This window comes from Coffea arabica, chromosome 6c, assembly GCF_036785885.1.
Source record: "Coffea arabica cultivar ET-39 chromosome 6c, Coffea Arabica ET-39 HiFi, whole genome shotgun sequence".
Lineage (NCBI taxonomy): Eukaryota > Viridiplantae > Streptophyta > Magnoliopsida > Gentianales > Rubiaceae > Coffea > Coffea arabica.
The window spans coordinates 8,029,379-8,048,299 of NC_092320.1; the positions used below are offsets into that span (position 1 = coordinate 8,029,379).

General features: G+C 37.7%; 3 protein-coding genes across 4 annotated transcripts; 1 reads left to right on the top strand and 2 right to left on the bottom strand.

The window, feature by feature from the left end:
* The first annotated feature begins 1,268 nt into the window (after positions 1 to 1,268).
* Positions 1,269 to 7,290, top strand: LOC140008403 (probable ethanolamine kinase). Of its 2 annotated transcripts, XM_072052602.1 has the most exons (11): positions 1,270 to 1,519; positions 2,017 to 2,108; positions 2,341 to 2,447; positions 2,888 to 2,993; positions 3,581 to 3,703; positions 3,834 to 3,925; positions 4,948 to 5,032; positions 5,601 to 5,706; positions 5,788 to 5,854; positions 6,737 to 6,829; positions 6,965 to 7,290. In XM_072052602.1, exons 1-11 carry the CDS (start codon positions 1,398 to 1,400, stop codon positions 7,091 to 7,093), a joined length of 1,122 nt encoding a protein of 373 aa, XP_071908703.1. In that variant the 5' UTR covers positions 1,270 to 1,397; the 3' UTR covers positions 7,094 to 7,290. The 2 variants fall into 2 exon arrangements, with proteins under 2 accessions (XP_071908704.1, XP_071908703.1); XM_072052603.1 differs by lacking the exons at positions 6,737 to 6,829; positions 6,965 to 7,290 and adding an exon at positions 6,076 to 6,367 and having other exon boundaries at positions 1,269 to 1,519.
* Positions 7,291 to 7,614: 324 nt separating this feature from the next.
* Positions 7,615 to 8,375, bottom strand: LOC113691589 (ras-related protein RABB1c-like). Its single transcript, XM_072052604.1, has one exon. The coding sequence runs from the start codon at positions 8,273 to 8,275 to the stop codon at positions 7,652 to 7,654; it is 624 nt and encodes a 207-aa protein (XP_071908705.1). The 5' UTR covers positions 8,276 to 8,375; the 3' UTR covers positions 7,615 to 7,651.
* A 1,152-nt stretch (positions 8,376 to 9,527) lies between these two features.
* On the bottom strand, positions 9,528 to 12,135 carry LOC113693865 (F-box/kelch-repeat protein At1g55270). Its single transcript, XM_027212613.2, has 2 exons — positions 11,971 to 12,135; positions 9,528 to 10,853 (listed from the first exon to the last, which is right to left on the bottom strand). The coding sequence occupies exons 1-2, from the start codon at positions 11,995 to 11,997 to the stop codon at positions 9,594 to 9,596; spliced, it is 1,287 nt and encodes a 428-aa protein (XP_027068414.1). The 5' UTR covers positions 11,998 to 12,135; the 3' UTR covers positions 9,528 to 9,593.
* Between the last annotated feature and the right edge of the window lie 6,786 nt (positions 12,136 to 18,921).

Genomic DNA, 18,921 nt, shown 5'->3' on the forward strand with positions numbered 1-18,921 from the left:
AAACGCTAATTTTTATCACGTAAGTTTGATTAAACTCGATTATGTTCGAATAGATTCGAAATTAAATTTAATTAAATTCAAACTTGAGATCAAGTAATATAAATTGAAATTGAATTCAAGCTTCGCTTCTAAAAATTCAATGAGTTCGAACTAAAATGAGTAGAAAAAATCTGAATTGGGGTCCCACGTTAATATTCCACGCCACCTGCCCATGAGCCACGAAGAGATTGCTCTTCTTTAACGTGTTTAAATGGCTAAGTCTGATTGGGACAAGGGAGATACTGAACTTTCGTAATAATGGCCTGTTTGGAACCTGAGTTTTTTGGGAGTTTGTCTAAAACTTTACCATAGTACACTATAGAAGTTTTTGAAAAAATTTTGTAGAAGTTTTTGTAAGGTAAAAAACTTTTTTTTTTCTTTTTTTTTTCCTTTTCTTTTTTTTTTTCTCTTTCCCTTTCTTTTTCTTTTTCTTTCTTTCCCTTTTCTTTTCTTTCCTCTCTTTTTCTTCTTTTTCTTCTTCCCCGTCACCTCCGCACCCCCAGCAGCAACTCTACCTCCCGGCTGCCCCGCCTTCCCCTTCCCCCCGCCACCCCCCTCTGCCCCGCCTTCCCCCTCTCCCCCGCCACCCCATCTGCGCCGCCCCCCTCTGCCCCTTCCCCCTCCCCCCTCCGCCACCTTCTGCCCCTTCCCCCTCTACCCCCGTCTGCCCCTTCCCCCTCTGCCCCGCCTTCCCCCTTTCCCCCGCCGCCCTCCTCTGCCCCTTCCCCCTCCCCCCGCCGCCCCCCCTTTGTGCCACCCCCTCTGCGTCGGACGTAGAGAGAAAAAAAAAAAGACAAGAGAGGATGATGGCAGGGGAGGAAGAGGGGGGGAGGGAAAAAGGGGGAAAAAAAATTCTTGTCCGGCACCGGAAATTGGTGACGGAGCCGGCAATGGAGGTGGTGGTGGGGGAGGAAGAAGAAGAAAAGGGGAAAGGAATTTTTTTTTGTTGTGTTTTGGATATTTTAAGTGTGTAAGTTAAAAATTTTTGATAAATTTTTTGGGGTTCCTGCAACAAAAGTTGTTAAAAAACTAGTTTTATACAAACATGGTGAAAAACCAAGCTTCCAAACAGGGTTATCACTCTTGAAAAAAAGGAAAGTCAAAGGTCAAAATTAGTGCAAAACTAAATGGTCAATACAAGAGCAAAAGTGAAGGGACAGAATTGCCATTTACTAATTGCTTTGTCAGCATCGCTAACATCACCGCGTTTTAATATAATCTAACTTCCAAAAACAGCGAATTTCCCGGCATTACAAATATCAAGCTAAGGCCTTCCCTTGTCGCTCCAACAAACACCAAATAGGCAAGTAACCAGCTCTGCTAAAAATATTTGAATATCCCAAATATCGGAAGACAAGATGGGGGCAGTCAATATCTGGAACGCCATCGAAGTTGCAGAGAGCCATACCTCTGACATTCCGTCGTCTTCCCTCACCATCGACCACTCCCTACCGCCTTCCGATATGAAGCCGCGGATCGTGTAAGTTTATCTTCTTTCATTTCCTGTTGTTTCAGATTCCTAAGTCGTTTAAACTAATTGGAGGCAGATTATTTTTGGGATAGTTTTGTGTTTTCAGCTTCTTACGAGCTTTCTGTTGAATATGCTTTAAATACATGTGCTCTTCTGTTTAGTTATGGCATAAAATTTGAGTGTTTTATCTAATTTACGATGTTGGCCCAATGGTTGTTAGCGGATTTAAATTCTGGAGATTATCTCTGTGATCTTAGTTTATCTCGGCGTGATTTGAGCTGTTTCATCTCTAGACTGACTCATTACACGGATTTGGGGTTGGGGGAGGGTCAGTTGAATTGATGATTTTATCATCCTTAGTTAAAAAGAATGTGACTATCAAACTTCAGTGCTTTTAACATATGCCTCGGTGGAAGTAATTTGTTTTGAGATAGGAATGTCCAAATAAATGCTTCAATCTAGTAATTTTTTGAATGTTCTGATGATTTTCTCTGGTTTTACTTCAGAGAGCTGTGCAAGGACCTGTTCAAGAAGTGGTCTAATTTGGACGAGTCTCACTTCTCTGTTGAGAGAGTTTCCGGTGGCATAACAAATCTATGTAGGTTTTCAGTTTTGTGTGCTTACGAGTAATTAAGCCATGAGCAATGCTTGATTTTAGTTGGAACTCTGTGTTGCTGCGAACACTGCTTGAATTTACTTGGAACTTAGTGTGTCTGATATGCATGAAAATTACAGTGCCTGATTTCTGGTTATTAATGTCAATATTTTTTTTTTCTCAAGTTTAATTACGGTTGAATTTTATTTGAGTAATAGTCATTTACTTTTTGCAGTGCTAAAGGTTTCTGTTGTGGAAAAAAACGGGAATATTGTCAATATTACAGTAAGGTTGTATGGTCCTAATACTGAGTACGTCATCAATCGTGAAAGGGAACTACAGGTGAGTCCTCAGGCTTGATGTTGACGTGATCAACTCAATGAGATTATTCAATTATCAAGTGCAATACTTGTCTGCTTTATTTTTATTACAATTCTGTAAAGCCGCTTTACACTGCTAAAATTTGAAGTTGCATTTGTTTCTGATGTAGTGTCAGTAACTTCAGATGATGCTTCTTCTTTAAAACAAAACAGTTTATCTTTCTAAATTTTCTGCTGATCATTTCGAGAAATTTCTACTATTTTGTGTTGTCTTAGAGATGCTATGTATTCATACGCTCACATTGTGATATTCTTTTTTATTGCTTTACTGACATAGTAAAAGAAACAAAAAGCTGTTACAAAGTGGTTGTCTTCATGGGAGAAATTCTGGGTTGGCTATCGTGATTTTTTTATTCTTGGAAATTCTTTATCACTCTGGTACTGACTGCAATATATTTTTAGGCTATCCCATACCTTTCAGCAGCAGGATTTGGTGCAAAGTTACTTGGAATATTTGCGAATGGAATGGTGCAGTCATTTATTGATGCACGAACTCTGGCTCCACCTGGTAAATTTTTGGAAATGCATTGAAGGAAATAAACATTTTCCAATTACAACTCACTTGACTCAAATTAAATGAACTTTAATTCATGCCATCTGGGTTGGCTATTGGTTGCATGTACAAGAAAATGTAAAATTGCTCCTTTTCCTTTGGGATTTGTTTAAACTCTTGATTTTTAATTCAGTTTGGGAACCTTTCTAAGTTGTTCTTCTGTCTGGAAATAAATTTCTAGTGGCTTCTGGTTTTCGAGCACGAGTATATGCACTCAAAATGCAACTTTGGAGAACAAACAGAAATGAGTTTTTTAGTCTATAGGTTTAGGACATATGTAAATGGTCCTTCGGTAAGTTCATGCTATTATTAAAGAAAAGTGGACATTATTTTGGATGAACTTAATAAAAGCTCAGTACACAGTTTAACTGGGTTGGAGAGAGTAATTCACTAGTCTAGGTACATGGATGAAAATTGTAAGGAGCCACTGACCTGAAATTAGTTTTGACATTCATCCTTGCTATGGAAAGTTTGCCTTAAATGATGAAGTTTGACTTTTTAACATGGTGTGTCATTGTTGATATGTTTTACACTCTTGACAGACATGAGAGAGCCAAAGCTAGCAGCTGAAATTGCTAAACAACTTCGTAAGTTTCATCAGGTGGATATACCAGGTTCTAAAGAACCTCAACTGTGGAATGACATCTTCAAATTCTATGGAAAAGGTCTATACATGGGATGCTATACATCTATATCCATATTCTACTTCCTGAAGGTTTTTGCTCATTTAAAAGCATTATGTCTGTCTTCCCTTGTTTTTGGTCATGTCTGAGTTGCTTTTATTGTTGAATGCAGCGTCAAACCTCAACTTTGATGATTTTGAGGAGCAGAAGAAGTATGAAACAATTTCATTTAAAGAAATAATTAGTGAAATCATTGAGCTCAAGGTATTATCTCCTCTGACTTCTTGTATCATCTGTAATCCAATATGTTTCTCTTTCTTCCTCTTATGGAACTGGGTGACTTATCATGACATATCTTTCTGTATAATATCTTCTTGTCCATAAATTTTGGTGTATGCGTTTTGCGAAGACTATTGGCTATGATTGAGTGGTAGTGAACATTGCATATGCAAAGGAAGAATGAAAATATATTGGTTTTTTTGTTAAGTTGGGTTTGAGATTCTGATGTTTGATTATAGCAATCTTTGAGGAATATCTCTCTAGTAATGCAGTCCGTTTTATCAAGTTGATGGCATATTGTCATTAAATTGTTGAAAAGTGTTTGTTTGGATTGGTTATTATTTGCAAAAAATTTTTGATTGCATCATAGATACGTTTCCAATCACCTTTTATCTTTCCAACCGCATTTTTATCTCATATATCACAAAAAGTGTTACAGTGTTATTTAAGAAAATTTCCAAATAATCTACTATCTGAACAGACGCAGCCACCTAAAAAGTTGTCAAAATAGGATTTCATGCTGAAGTCAAAGCATGGTTTGGCTTTTGAATACACATTTATGAGTTTCTGATGATTTTTAAATTTCCTTCTTCAAATGTTTTTCCCTTTTTTTTTTTATTTGAGTATTCTTTTGGAAATGTTTCTCTGTAGATATATCAATGGAGAATGATTCTTCCCTTTCCCGGAGTCATGAAGTTATCTGTGGCATGATAAGCTATTAATTTTTGCTTGAAACAATTTCTGTTTTACACTGTTTATTTTCCTTTGTATCAATTCTAAACCAGCAGTTTTGTATAAATTTTCTAAAATAGATAATTTACTCGGCTCTATGACAGATTGAATTTAGTTCTTTCTGTCATTCATCATAAAAGTGTCCGTGTGTTGTGGCTATGTCTTGGAGTCAAGCTTCAGTGTGGGAGCATGTTACCCTGTTTAAATCGATACAGTAGTCTTCTCTCCATAGGTTCAGTTTCACATGATGTGGTAAATATATCTTTGTGGAACAGGAATTGACTGGATGTCTTGATGCCCCAGTAGTCTATGCTCATAATGACTTGCTTTCAGGAAATTTGATGCTTAATGATGATGAAGGTATTTATGCCCAAACCTAATGGTTTTTCTGTTGAGACTTCGCACCCCTTCCTAATGTTTTCCTGTTGGGGGTGCTCTATGTATGCATAAATGTGCACACCCACAAATTAACTCCCATTTCCTTTGTTTCCATTTATTTGTTGTTTTCTAGAAACCTGGACAAGTTGCACCGCATCATTGCATCTATCCTTTTGCCTAAAATGCAATATATTAGTTATGGGTTCAGTCCTGCAAGTTGAGATACTGTAGGCTTGAGTTTTTCCAGCTAACTTATAAAATTCATTATGAAGCACAGGCCTCTGAATCATGTATGATATTAAACTTGACTAGGAAATATCAGTTCTCTAGCTCATTTGGCTTTGCTTGATTGGCCACTGTCTAGTAGTGAATGGGAACATGTCGAATAAGGATTTTGGTCGAAAATAGTCGTCTTTTTCTTAAGGGGTGATGCGTAAATGGTTCTTCATGGGAAGTCTGGAGATTAACCTATTCTCAACATTCATTCTGAATTAGTAGTTGATACCACTATTTCAATTTGACCAATGACTGTCTTTTGATGAATGTGCAGAAAGACTCTACATCATTGATTTTGAGTATGGATCATATAGTTACAGAGGTTTTGACATTGGGAATCACTTTAACGAATATGCTGGCTATGATTGTGACTACAGCTTGTATGTCATTTCAATCTTCTCTTCCACTCATTTGATGCTATAAAAAACTTGAGGTGATATGGAAAATTTATCTGCATGTAGGTGCCCAAACAAGGATGAACAACATCATTTCTTCAGACACTATTTAGACCCTGAAAGACCAGAGGAGGTATGTGTTTACTGTAAACTCATTGTACTTGCCATTAACAATTTTCTTTTTCAGGCTATACAAAGTTGTGTGTTCTAAAAACTTAACCTAGATAGGCTGTCTCCAACTCGTAAGATGTGAGCAGATCTCATGGCTTGATGGTTGTATATATTGGTGAATTGGATTTTTTTTTGTTTCTTCCCACCTGAAATACTAAAGTGGATTTCTGCTATGTATTTTAGGAAGTTAACTGTGATGGCTGTCAAATGCCAATTGCAGGGAGATGATTGTATTTCTCCTTCTTCTTCTTGGCTTTACTCTAGCAGAAGTATTGATGACTGACTTGCTGTTGGTTATGGACCTGGTCTTTGCTGCTACTTAATTCAGTTTCTGTTACTTTAGGCTTTGTTACTACGCTGCTTTCAAATATCATCCTTTGTAACACTAGTTCGATTTTTTGTATGTAATCTGTACAATTCAGCTTTGGTTACTAAAGTATGGTAAAGTAGTTTGTACATATGTGGTTCAAGATCATTCTATGTTGTTACCTTTATCCCATTCTGTTCTTTCATCCACATTAACCAAACCAGATTGCAGAATGATTTGAGATATACAATTATTTCATCAAGTAAAAGCATTATTGTCAATTTGAAAAATCACATGTCCGGGATTCATATAGGAAGATGGACGAATGTTTTAGTTACAATAAGCAACTTGTCGTCATAAGCATTTGGGACAGTAATGTGTTTCTGATGTGAATACGTAGGTGCTCTGACAATTTTATTTCTAGCTTCATTGATGGTTAACATCTTTAGCATATAAGAAACTCGAAATGTGTCTCACGAACTTTTTATGCAATTTGCTGAACATGAAATTAGTCAACTGAGTTGCCTTTGACATCAGGTATCTGACAAAGATTTGGAAGCTCTTTATATCGAGACAAATATGTACATGTTAGCATCACACTTGTATTGGGCGTTATGGGCTTTAATCCAGGTAATATTTCTTTGCCTTCATTAGTGAGCGGTGTTTTCAGCATCCCCTTGACTGCTGGAATAAATATAGCGAATGTAGGGAACAGTCAGAGTTGAAGAAATTTTGTTTAACTATTGAGTATCACACTTTTCACAGGCAAAAATGTCTCCAATTGATTTCGACTATCTTGGTTATTTTTTCTTGCGGTATGGCGAGTTCAGAAGGCAGAAAGAAACCTGTTTCTCATTGGCAAAAGCATACTTGTCAAGATCTCACACACGGTGAACCATTGGTTTTACAATTCTAGGTATGCTGTGATTCTTTTGTATGTTGTGAAAGTCATAGTAAAGCAGTAGATCTCTCTTTGTTGTTGTTGTTGTTTGTCAGTTAGGACTTTAAATATTTCTTGTAGACTGGAAAACCAATTGTGTTTTTCCAGATATTCGTAATAAAATTTTGTAGTATTTCTTTTTCATGCGTCATATTTGTTATTGATTAGTACTAGCCTTTCGGGGGCGCGTGTTGTCGAGACTTTCTGCGTTTTGAAATTTCATTCCTATTTTTGTTTGCATCGTGGGTTGAGGTAAAATCTGTTTGTCACTCCGTTTGAAAGCTCGTGATTTTGAACGTAGCACTTAGTGGCATCTGGCTGGGAGACGACAATCTTAATTGCACAATAATGCCCCGAGGATTCTGTCACATGCGTAATCAGCATATCTAGAAATCTTTTTTCCCCATTTCAAGGAGATAGAATCAACACTCTTAAATCGTGATGGAAGAATAAAAATTACCCTAGAATGCCAGCATGTATGTAGCTACCGTAAGAAAAACGGGTTTTTATTTTTAATTACAACAAGATCCTCTTTGAGAAGCCGCCCAGTCTCCTAGTCCTGATATGCTTCTATGTCGAACTCTTATGCCTCGATCTTCTAACCCCTCAGAATCTCCACCTTGGACGGTCTTATGTATCGCTATGGCTGTGCTTACGAACGCTTCTTCAACATTTTGAGCAGTCCTTGCTGAGCACTCGATGAATATTAAACCATGCTTCTGGGCAAATTCTGAGCCTTCTTCGGTGCTGACGGCCCTACTGCCATCCAAGTCAGACTTGTTGCCTATCAGCATTATGGTCATGTTTTTGTTAGCAAGTTCCTTGAGGTCCTTCAACCAAGAAGCAAGATGAGCAAAACTTTCCCTGCTCGTGACATCATAAACTAGGACTGCCCCAGCAGCACCTCTGTAGAAACTCTGCGTTATTGACCTGAACTTCTCCTGGCCTGCCGTGCCCCACACGTGAAGTTTTGTTTTCTTCTTGTCCGCTCTGATGATTCTAGTTCCAAACTCAGCACCCATGGTCGGATCGTGCCCCTGTTCAAATCGTTTGCTGGTGAACTGCTTAAGAAGGCACGATTTACCAACTCCGGCATCTCCTATTACAATGTATTTGAAGAGATAATCGTACGACATCTTGGATCGAATTGGAATAATGCACGAGTATTAGCAACGGCTGGAGGTTGTATGTATAGGTTGAAACTAGAGGAGATACATGGGTTTATGTACTGGAATAGAAGAGAGAATTTACTCCTTCCTATACGTACAAGGATCCTAACGTAAATCGGAGATGGATTAGGAGACGTCAGAGTTGGAGAGACCATCGTTAAGGATTCATTATTGTGTTGGTTTACGTTTTTTTTTTTCTGGAAAATCGATTCCCTCCTAGAAAAGGATTTGCACAATCAAAGAAGTTTGTAATTCGATGGTAGTTCAATCCATCTGCACAATCAAAGAAGTTTGTAATTCGATGGTAGTTCAATCCATCGACTCCGTTATAGGTTCAATTGACTCTCCTCTAAATTAGACTAGAATAGAAATAGAATAGATAAATGACGAATGACAAAAAAACAAACAGTGTGTAGTAACACTGTTGTTCTGTAGGATGCGATGCTATACTTAAGCATGCTTCCTTGGCATTTTTATTTTTTAAACCCTTCCACCCATTTCCACATCCTTTTCACGTCCAATTGCTAAGCATAGAATTTGAACCCTAAACCCAAGAAATAACTGTAAGAACCCTTCCCTGATCATTGAGCTAAACATGCTTGATATTAAGCAGGCTCAATTGAAAAAAAAAATCCAATTCTTATTCATGAAACGAGTATAAAGAAGGATATCCAAATTATCTATTTGCCTTTACGTATTTTAATACCACAATTAATATGATCAGGTATTTGCTGAAGAAGAAAGCGGCATATATTTAACCATTCTACCCAGAAAATTTCCAAGAACTTTTCCTGCCACAACATTTTGTAGCTTAGAGAAGCAAAAATGAGAGATTAACATCTAATAGTTTAATTAATATTCAACTAGGCTCACATTAAACATCCCATTTGAATCAGACGCATTAAACATCCAATTTGGCTCAAAAGCCAAGCACCATATAAGCCGGGAAATCATGACAGGCCAAGAGGCCACGGCACCGATGCTAACTAATGGAATTGCAATATGTACAACAGAATGAAGACTTTAACCAGTTTGAGATGCCGCATCCATACGTAGAACAACCATGTATCACAAAACCTTTGCTCTGCTTCTTCAGTCTAACAAGTAAAACCACCATTGTTATCTACCCAGAGTCTAGAGAGGACAGAACTAAATTAATCATACATCTACGAGGACAAACCTTGCTTGTCAAAAGCCATATAGTTAAGAGCATATCAAATTGGGGAAGCAAATAAGGATATAAATATTTTGAACCATTTCTATTTTCCAAGTGTAGTTACAATCTTCAAGCCTGAAGAACCTGGCAATGAACTATATGATGTTTAACACGATTCCTACCTGCAAGGCCTGACAAGAAATTTGTAACCAAAGTCTTCAACTGCCCTTTTCCCGAAATAGTTTCCCATAAATGTTCCGCTGGGGCTCCACTCCTACTGTCATCAGATTTGGAAACATCAACCACAGAAATACTCATGTTGTTCCGGATGATGCACAACTTTCCATTCAGAGGGAGGAGTGCAGCTGCCTCCAAAGCTTTGGAATTACCCAAATGCATCTTACTATCTATGTGCTTGCTCCAAGAATCAGTTGCTTCATCATATACCCTAAGTTTGCAGCCATCCTTACACTCCAATGCATACAGATGCCCATTCATTGAAGTGCTAGGGTTCCTCCAGCCTGCTACCATTCCATCATACACAGGGTACCACCTGTCAGTTTCGGGTTGGTAGAGCTCACTAAGAACCTGTCGATGAGATCCTAGCCCCTTCAAGAACCACTTGCCCTCATAAACAACACCAATGAAGGGCACCATTGCTGTACTCATCTCACAAATAATGGACCATCTGTTCTTGTTGGGATCATAAACTTCAGCTGATCTAAGTGACCGATGAATCCCGTCATTTTCTCCACCAGCTACATATAAACAGTTATTTATAACACAAGAGCCAAAGAAATGCCGCCTTTGAAGCATATCTGGTGCCCGGTGCCATTTATTTGTTCTTGCACTATAAAAGATGACTCTTCTCATTGATCCCTTCACCGGGTCTTTACCACCAAATAGGTACAGGTGACAGCCACTGAGTACAGCACATCCAAACCCAAGGGCTTCTGAATATTCTTTAGGAACAGGTGGAAGAGGTTGCCACAGCTGATACATAGGATCAAAAGCATGCCATGATATTTTACCATCTCGATCTCTCTTCATAATGTATATCCATTCTTCTGCAATCCCTAGATTTTTCCGAAGAGAATAGAAGAAGTTACCAGCCAGAAGACGATACCATCTCTTGCAGACTAATCGGAGTTTGCGATGTTCAATTCTTGGGACCCGAATTAAGCATGCAATGGCAAGATCATCTGGAAGTCCTGGCAATAACGGGGATTGGCTACGATTTTTGTCTCGTGGTGGTTTCTGTCTAGTAGGGTGAATGGAAGGTTTGATGTCAGGTTGAAGACAGAGCTTTGTTCCAGGAACATACTTTTTAGCTCCTGCAACAGTTTTGAGGCCCGCATCAACTCGACAAAGACACGCTGTTGTATCAACCTGCAAATGTACAATTATCAAGAAGAATTCGATTGTTCAACATTTCTCTCCATGTCAATGACTTGGACGTTATAGATATTCAGTTGTAATTCATGAAGTACACAAACAGGCACTTTAGTAAACCTTTACCAAATATAACAACTAAAAATAATCACTCAAACTAGTCAGAAAATCTCAATAAGATTGAGACACCTGACTCTAAATGTATGTTTTCATTTGTGCTTAATATACACTGCAATATTGTAGCTTCGCAGAACATTCTGGTCCAAATATCTTCTAACCAGTTAATATGTGATCAGAACATGCTTGTTTGAACAATTATCCACCACTTGGTGAAAGATGACATTTAAGTTTAATTCAGATTTAGCTACCCTTCAATGCATTATCATGTCTAACTTCTAAAATTGAGATGTTTGGCATGAAGTCAAAGTGTTTGACCAAGTATGCTACAAGAAAAATATGAGTAATCTAACATGTACAATAAACTAAAACTCGTGGCACAAGAATACTGCCAGATACTTCCTCTACCCATTAGGACACTACCCAAACAGGGCGCCCCCCCTTGGTGGCGTTTTTTTTTTTTTTTGGGGGGGGGGGGGGGGGGGGGGGGGAGGGTGTTGAAGGGAGCTAATTTATAGTAGTGAAACTCTTCCGTTCTCAATTTCTATTGAGTCTTAAATACACCCACATCATGACAACATAGTTTGCTCACGGCGAAACCTCATTTAGATTAGGTGGTGACAAAATCCTAAATAATGCATCCGAAATCACAAAATAGGAAGGAAATAGAGAAAGGATACATGTACAGACTTGGCAACTTAAAATGGGAAAACAAACTAATGGAGCTCTAGTTTTGGAGGTAATTACTAGAGATGTGAGGCACCCGAATTTTCCAAGTACCATATCAATTGGTAATGGAATTATTTTTTTATTATGCATCTTATTCCAATAATTAGCAATCATCCTATCATATATGCATCGCGAAATATTTTTTAAAGAAATCAGAGGACAAAAAATTCCACAAATGAAAGCAAGACAACTTCGTTCTCCTATAAGCTACTCCTACCAAGATAATGAAAAGTAATTGGAAAGAACACAAAGAGAGTCCAGATTTTACCAGGGGAGGCTGAAGCATCCTATCCATCCTTGGACAATAATCACTCGGAAATTTACAACATCATTTGCATCTACACTAACGCAACTCCAATTCTCCGCATCTTCAAAAACCCATCTCGAAAATCAAAAACCCACAATGAATGATCTCACATTTCACAGTTTCAGGCATCATAGACGGGGAATCCGAACCCTCAAAAGTCTTATAGTCTTTGAAACAAGCCCTAAAACCGCAAATGCGGGACAGCCAGAAAATGCGAGAAAGCACTCAAGAAAGACAGAAGACGAGACAGATAGATAGAGACCCTCCCTTCCACTTCCTTTCACCCTCACAAGCCCCTCAATCTCTCACTATTGAAAGATTCAAGTGGAAAATTGGGCCCATAAACTCAAATGGCACAACCTACCAAGCACAAGAGTGTGTACAACAAGAGACCAAAATCAAAGAAGAAAAATAAAAAGGAAAAAGGCAAAACCTAAACCATGGATGAGGAAGATGAGCTGGGTGACATATTTGGCTACTGTTTTTAAAATTGGTAAAGAGGATTGAAATAGTCTAATAAGTAGTCTTTTCTGATTGTATGACAGCTGCTTCTTCTTCACCTGTTCATGCCTTCTTTTTCAATTGTTTACTAAACGTATAATTACCAACAGAAAAAAGGCGTCCAAATGATAATTATTTATTCATTGGAAGGTTAATTTTGTCCGAATACGTACTATAATTCAAGAAAATGTCACATACCAACTGACCAAGTACTAGTTGCACAATGCAAATTTAAAAAAAGAACTTCACTACCTAGTACCTACCAAGATTCCTATCTTTGCCCTTCATCGTACCTAATTGAAAATTTTAATCACAAAAAATATAAAAATTTTTTGATAAACAAATTACAATCCAAACACATTGAATTAAAGCTTTTTAAATATTTTTTTACTCCGCATGAATTAAATCGCTATAATATATATTTTTTTACTAAAAATTCAGACAATGACAACCCAAATTAACGAAAGGTGACTAAAGAAATCAAATGTGGTGTCAATAAACAAGGAGTTTGTTTGGACAGGAGGTTATTTAAAATATTTATTTGAAATAATTACTATAGCATTTTTTGTGATATGATGTATGTGAGATAAAAAGTTAGTTAGAAATTGTGTTTATGATATAACTAGAAAAAAAATTTGAATTTTTGTTTGCCTTCTTTCTAGATCATTTATAGAAATTGAATAGGGGAATAATTTTCGAATATATATTATTATTGTTTGCTGAAAGCGAAGACTGTGGAATACGCAGCATTGAAAAGAAGTCTGTATAAAGATTCAAAAATTTGGAACATTGTCCCACAATTTGTCAATTCTAACAAATGTGCCTTAAAGTAGGAGAAATTTTCCACTGTGTCTGGGCCCAACATCCATCATACTTGACTTGCTCCACTAAGGCTGATTTTTGGTCATGGAAAGAATTTGGGTCCACCCTCCAGCACTTTGATCCTATTGGATACTTGATTTTCTACCTTTTTTTTTTTGTTTTTTTTTTGGTAACTCGGAACGGGTCTCAACCCGAATCCTTAGGATCCGAGCCGGCACACCAAATCTGAGGGAAGCCGATAGCCCCATACAGCTTTTTCGGACGAGTTAAGATGTGCAGCGTAGCGAGCACAAATCGAACCCGATCAGTGAAAAAGCCGGCAACTCAAGGCTGATCCCTCAACCGCTGCGCCATATGCCCTGGGACCTTGATTTTCTACCTTCCGAGTAATGTGCGGCAAAAAGGGGGAAAAAAAAAAGGGAAACCCAAAAATGAGGGGATCTATTTGGATGAGATTGCTGCTAATGGCACGGCCCATTGCACTAATGTCCAATAAACTTGGAAACACATAAAGATCGGATCCGTGGCATCATAAACGAATCCCTAGTTAGTCCAGTAAACGTAATTGAACTTTGAACTCAAAAGTGGGGAGAAAAGGGAATTTGTGATTGTGCATGCTCTTGCTCGTGCATTGCCATATCTTTTCCGGTTTTTGCAAAATCATCCCAAATGATTTTTAACCAAGAAGCTGAGCTTATATGATTGATTGGGCGAAAGAGTGTAGTAGCGCCGTGTGTGGGTGTCCCTTTGCACCTTCCATTTATTGCACTTACGTGAAAGCGTAGTCCTTGCCAAACCTAATTGCCTTGATCATTACTGTCACTGTCCATGAACTTTTCCCTTTCAGTTTTACTTTTACACACCTACTCGTTTTTGTTTTTCATGGAGGATGGAGAGGAGAGGAGAGGAGGGAGGGAGTTAAAAGACACCCTAGAGGACTTGTCATTTTTGCTGTCCAAAGGAAACTATTACTGGGAGAAGAAGCAAATCTCTGTGATTTGCTTCAACTCGTGCATGCTTTTTAATTCAATCCATTATCCATCTGCCAAAAATTTAAATCTAAAATAAATGTCTTCTATCTACACCATTTTCTGTTCCAACATCTGTCAAATCACCATATATCCTTTATAATTATCTTATTGTAATTCTTTTTCTTATCCCTTTTAAGTTTCAACGATCACTTTTTTAGTTAAATTTTTTTAAGTCTTTGATTTTCATATTCTATTCTATTAGCAGTGTTAGAACTTAAAGGATCAAGAAAAAGAATTAAAATAAAGTGTTTGTGAATAATATACAGCGATTTAATGGATGTTGAAATACGAAATAGTAAAGGAAATGGAATAGAAGATCTCTTTTTTTTTTTTACAACCAAAAAGCGAATCAATTCGCACTCCCTATTGGAATACTACAAAGGGTACAAGTTGCTCTTCTTTTCCTTCATTTTTTTTTTTTTGGCCCTTTTGGCAAAACAAAAAGAAGAAAGACAATAGCCTTTCTCGTAGTAGCAATAATGTGCCACTGACAAATTACGTTCGACCTTCCAACATAGAAAGAGTGAGATTCCCGCTCGCATGGTTTGCAAACTTCACTGCACAGTGCATACAGCCACAACCACAAAAGAAGTGGAGAGGTTCCGAGGATGACAAACAAGAAAATCAAAACCAAAATCACGTTTTAAATCACTCTCTGTTTCTCTTCACGCCAAAATCATATGGTTGTTTTACGCCATTGTTGCCCTCTTGATAATGGCCACATGCATTGGTACAAACCGGCAGTCCGTTGATTAGTTCAAGAGAAAATTTTGATAAAAAAGGGGCAATATTTCCCCTAGCTTGACCGGCACTTGACATGACACAAATGCATTTACAATTATTAAAGTATTTTGTAAGTGTCATCTTCCAATCGAAATGGTAACTTGAATGCTGGTTGGAAGTAACCAACAGCTAGCATGTAATTTTTAGTTCTTTTAACCGCGCTGCCACAATGGCTACACTATGACTACAACATCAGTCATTGACTTGGTTGGTTTGGCGGATGGCAAATGGGTGGGACTCAATTGAAATTTGAAACTGTAAAATATGGACTGTATTCAAACAGTTCCATATTAGTCTTTCTTCTTTTTTTTTTTTTGTCGACACAGGGGTATCCGGGTCAATCCTTACGGGGCCCGACTAATTCCCTGCGGCTCGGATCCAGCGCCCCAACCCGACCCGAACACGTTAAGTGCGCGGAGGAATCCGGTGGAGCAGAGACTCGAACTTGTGACCTCAAGGTTCACTGGTGAGAGGCGCTGCCGCTGGACCATTCACGCAGGGGCCCATATTAGTCATGGGGACTAAAATGGGTTAGACGACCTATTTTAATACCGTCCAAATACTCAATAAATTTCATTTTGTTTTTTGGTAAAATTCTTTTTTTTCCTTAATCAGATGCCTCAATATTGGTATGTGCATGCGTGTGTCATCTGGTATGTTTGTTTACCTTTGTAAAAGTTCTACACTTCTCTTTGCATGTTGTGTGATAGTTTTCCAAACTATATGTATATATAAAAAAAAAAAAAAGTACTAGATATGAAATTCATAAAAGATCAACTCTCACCAAGCCAGTATTTGGATAAAGTTTGAGCTTCAAATTTTACTTGATATGAAATTTTCATTAATTCAAAGTATTGCTAGCCAATATGCATACAAGGTAACACAATAATGATTCATCATTACCACAAAGTGTAAGAAGTAATCTTTGTTATTTGTATGCACGAGCAAGTGCTTTGAATTCGAGAGTAGAGATTATTCTAGGAGGCAAAAACATGGGTAAACTGACTTATAGCTCATGTGATCCAAATTTTGTCACATCTTCAATTCTTGGATTAGTGAGATGGTATGACAAGCCAATTTGGCTAATTCCTTAGACTATTGCTTGAAAGAAAAAAAGACGTCTACATACGGATCTGACAGGTAGGGGGTATAAATTTATGGGTACCGGGCTGTCTCAGCCCGGCACCTGACACTTTTCTTTTTTTTTTTTTTTTTTTAAAAAATCCACATGGGTGCCGGGCTGTCTCAGCCCGGCACCTGACACATTTTTAGCAGGTGTGGGCTGACAGAATTTTGTGTCGGGCAGATTCTCCTTTTTTTTTTTTTTTTTTTTAAAGCTGTGCACCAGACAGCTTTTTAAAGCCATGCGCCCCTCCATGCAATTTCCTGACCCGCCAGAGCTTTTGTATTTACGTTCTTAGCAATTTTGCACAAATCTATTTTCATCTCTTTCTTACGTTTCAACTTTGAAATGAAAATTAATTAACTTAAAAGACTAAAAGATTTAGTACTTCAGGTCGACTCAACTTTTTATTAAACTTTTTTTTTTCTTGTTTTGATTTTTTGATTTTTTTTTATGGGACATTTATGGAATTATCCTCACAATACAAACTACGAAAAAAATTCAGAACTTAAATAGATGTTCTATGGTTATGCATTATGTTCGATTGGTAAAATGCATTAATTCAATATAAGTACCAACATGAGAATGAATACAAATTCTAAAATGTTACGGTTAATTACAATTAATTCCAAAACCATATATCTTATTTCTCACTTTACCTCCGTAATTTTTATTTTTGCTCAGTTAACCCCCTATACGATGAAATTACCCTTCCCATATTTTCATTTTTCATTTACCTTTTTCCGTTTACCTTTAATTACCCTTCCTTTTTTCGTCTATTTTATTCTTTTTTCTCTTTCCTCTATCTTTCGTCCTTTTCAATATAAAGAAAAGGAACAATAAAGTGACAAAGAAAATATAAGAGCACAAAAGAGGAAGAAGAAAATGCTAGAGGAAAAAGAGTTAATAATTGTATAGGTATAATTGTTTCCAATGCAAGACAAAGCGAGACAAAAAACGTTGTTAGGAGCTAAAGTGAAAAATGATATATATTCTAAGGAAATTAATTATGATTAACGCCTATGCTCAATTTGTAACAAGTTCAAATCATCAAAAGTAGCATCCTCTACCCTGATCATGGATTCATGATCTTCAATGTCCAATGACCCAACAAGATTAAAAAACTTTACTTTAAAATTGCTCCTAAATACTTAATAAATGCTTTTGATACTTTTTCATTGGTATTATTTGTTCGTTATCCAAAAGTTGAGAGTTGAGCCTCTTTTAAAAGAGTTACTCTACTCTCGCGGATGTTAAGAATTACCCTGAACCATTCATATTTCTCCCTTGCCGCCCCTTTCCCTATCAGTTCACCAAAAAAAGCCCTAAGCGGTTATTTTTTTTTCAATACTAGCAATTGTAGTGGAAAAGTTGATTTCCCCTGTGGGTTGATCAAAAAACCCTAAGTTGTTGTGGGTTGATCAAAAAACCCTAAGTGATGAATTTTGTTTCAACCTAGCAATTCTAGTAGAAGGTTGGAGTCACGTACGCTAATTTTGCTGACCGGTTATATTTTTTTTTTTTGTTTTTAAGAAAACACCGTGGGTGTCAGTGAAAGAATGTGTCAGTTGCCGGGCTGAGACAGCCCGGCACCCATGTGGATTTAAAAAAAAAAAAAAAAAAAAAAAGAAAAGTGTCAGGTGCCGGGCTGAGACCATAAATTTATACCCCCTGCCTGTCAGAACCGTAAGTAGACGTCTTTTTTTCTTTCAAGCAATAGTCTAAGGAATTAGCCGACAAATTTTGAGCCACCGTATCTATATAAACCGGGTCTATTCAAGTATTTGCTACACATAGCTGGGATGGGGTCTGCCCGATCCCAGGGGATATAAACAGAAGTGTAGTTTCTTGCCAGCATGGTTATAATACGAGCCACCGTATCTATATAAACCGGGTCTATTCAAGTATTTGCTACACATGGCTGGGATGGGGTCTGCCCGATCCCAGGGGATATAAACAGAAGTGTAGTTTCTTGCCAGCATGGTTATAATACGATCAACAGATTACAAAATATTCCAGCCAGCACCAAAAGCACACACAAATGCAGAGGTTCACTACCTCAGTAAGATACATCAAGACCCACGCCTGCCTCTAAGGACTTTTCATGTTACGGCTACTCCTTCCAAGGAAAAAAAGGAAAAAAAACGAAACGAGTTAGAAGCAGTTGCAAGTCTTTGCAGAAACAGGAAGCTCGTCAAACATTCAATCAACGACGTGAATTTGCGCCCCCACATTCCACACACGTAATTGAGGATGGATTTTGTTGACGAGGCACAGTTTCTTGACGTAAATGGTTAGAATCGGAAGAGGTATAGCCTGGGAAAATCTATCCTCAACTAATTGATACTATGGAGTTCTCCTTCTTCCTGTGTTCGGAGTGAGAGAAACAGGTGTGGCTGAGGTTTGGGAAATTGGGTGATTGATGAAGAACATCAGGGGAAAGAAAGCTGTCGATATATTCTCAAATACGCCGAATCCCACATATTAGATACCCAACCCGCCCAAATCAAATTTGGGTAGTGGGTACCCATTGGGTCTCAAGTTCCAAATGAGAAGATAGAAAAATGAAAAATGGAGCTATTGGAGCCAAACATCCACGATTTGCCTTTAAACAAACGCCAAAAAGAGAGAACAAAGAAGGATAAAAAAACA

Bases quoted from the DNA above. Each gene is read 5' to 3' on its own strand.
- LOC113693865 (XM_027212613.2), bottom strand. From the start codon at position 11,997: ATGGATAGGATGCTTCAGCCTCCCCTG. The intron at 10,854-11,970 runs GTAAAATCTGGA...GTACATTTGCAG, and splicing joins GGATGCTTCAGCCTCCCCTG to GTTGATACAACAGCGTGTCT.
- LOC113691589 (XM_072052604.1), bottom strand. From the start codon at position 8,275: ATGTCGTACGATTATCTCTTCAAATACATTGTAATAGGAGATGCCGGA.
- LOC140008403 (XM_072052602.1), top strand. From the start codon at position 1,398: ATGGGGGCAGTCAATATCTGGAACGCCATCGAAGTTGCAGAGAGCCAT. The intron at 2,448-2,887 runs GTGAGTCCTCAG...ATATATTTTTAG, and splicing joins ATCGTGAAAGGGAACTACAG to GCTATCCCATACCTTTCAGC. The intron at 6,830-6,964 runs GTAATATTTCTT...CACTTTTCACAG, and splicing joins CGTTATGGGCTTTAATCCAG to GCAAAAATGTCTCCAATTGA.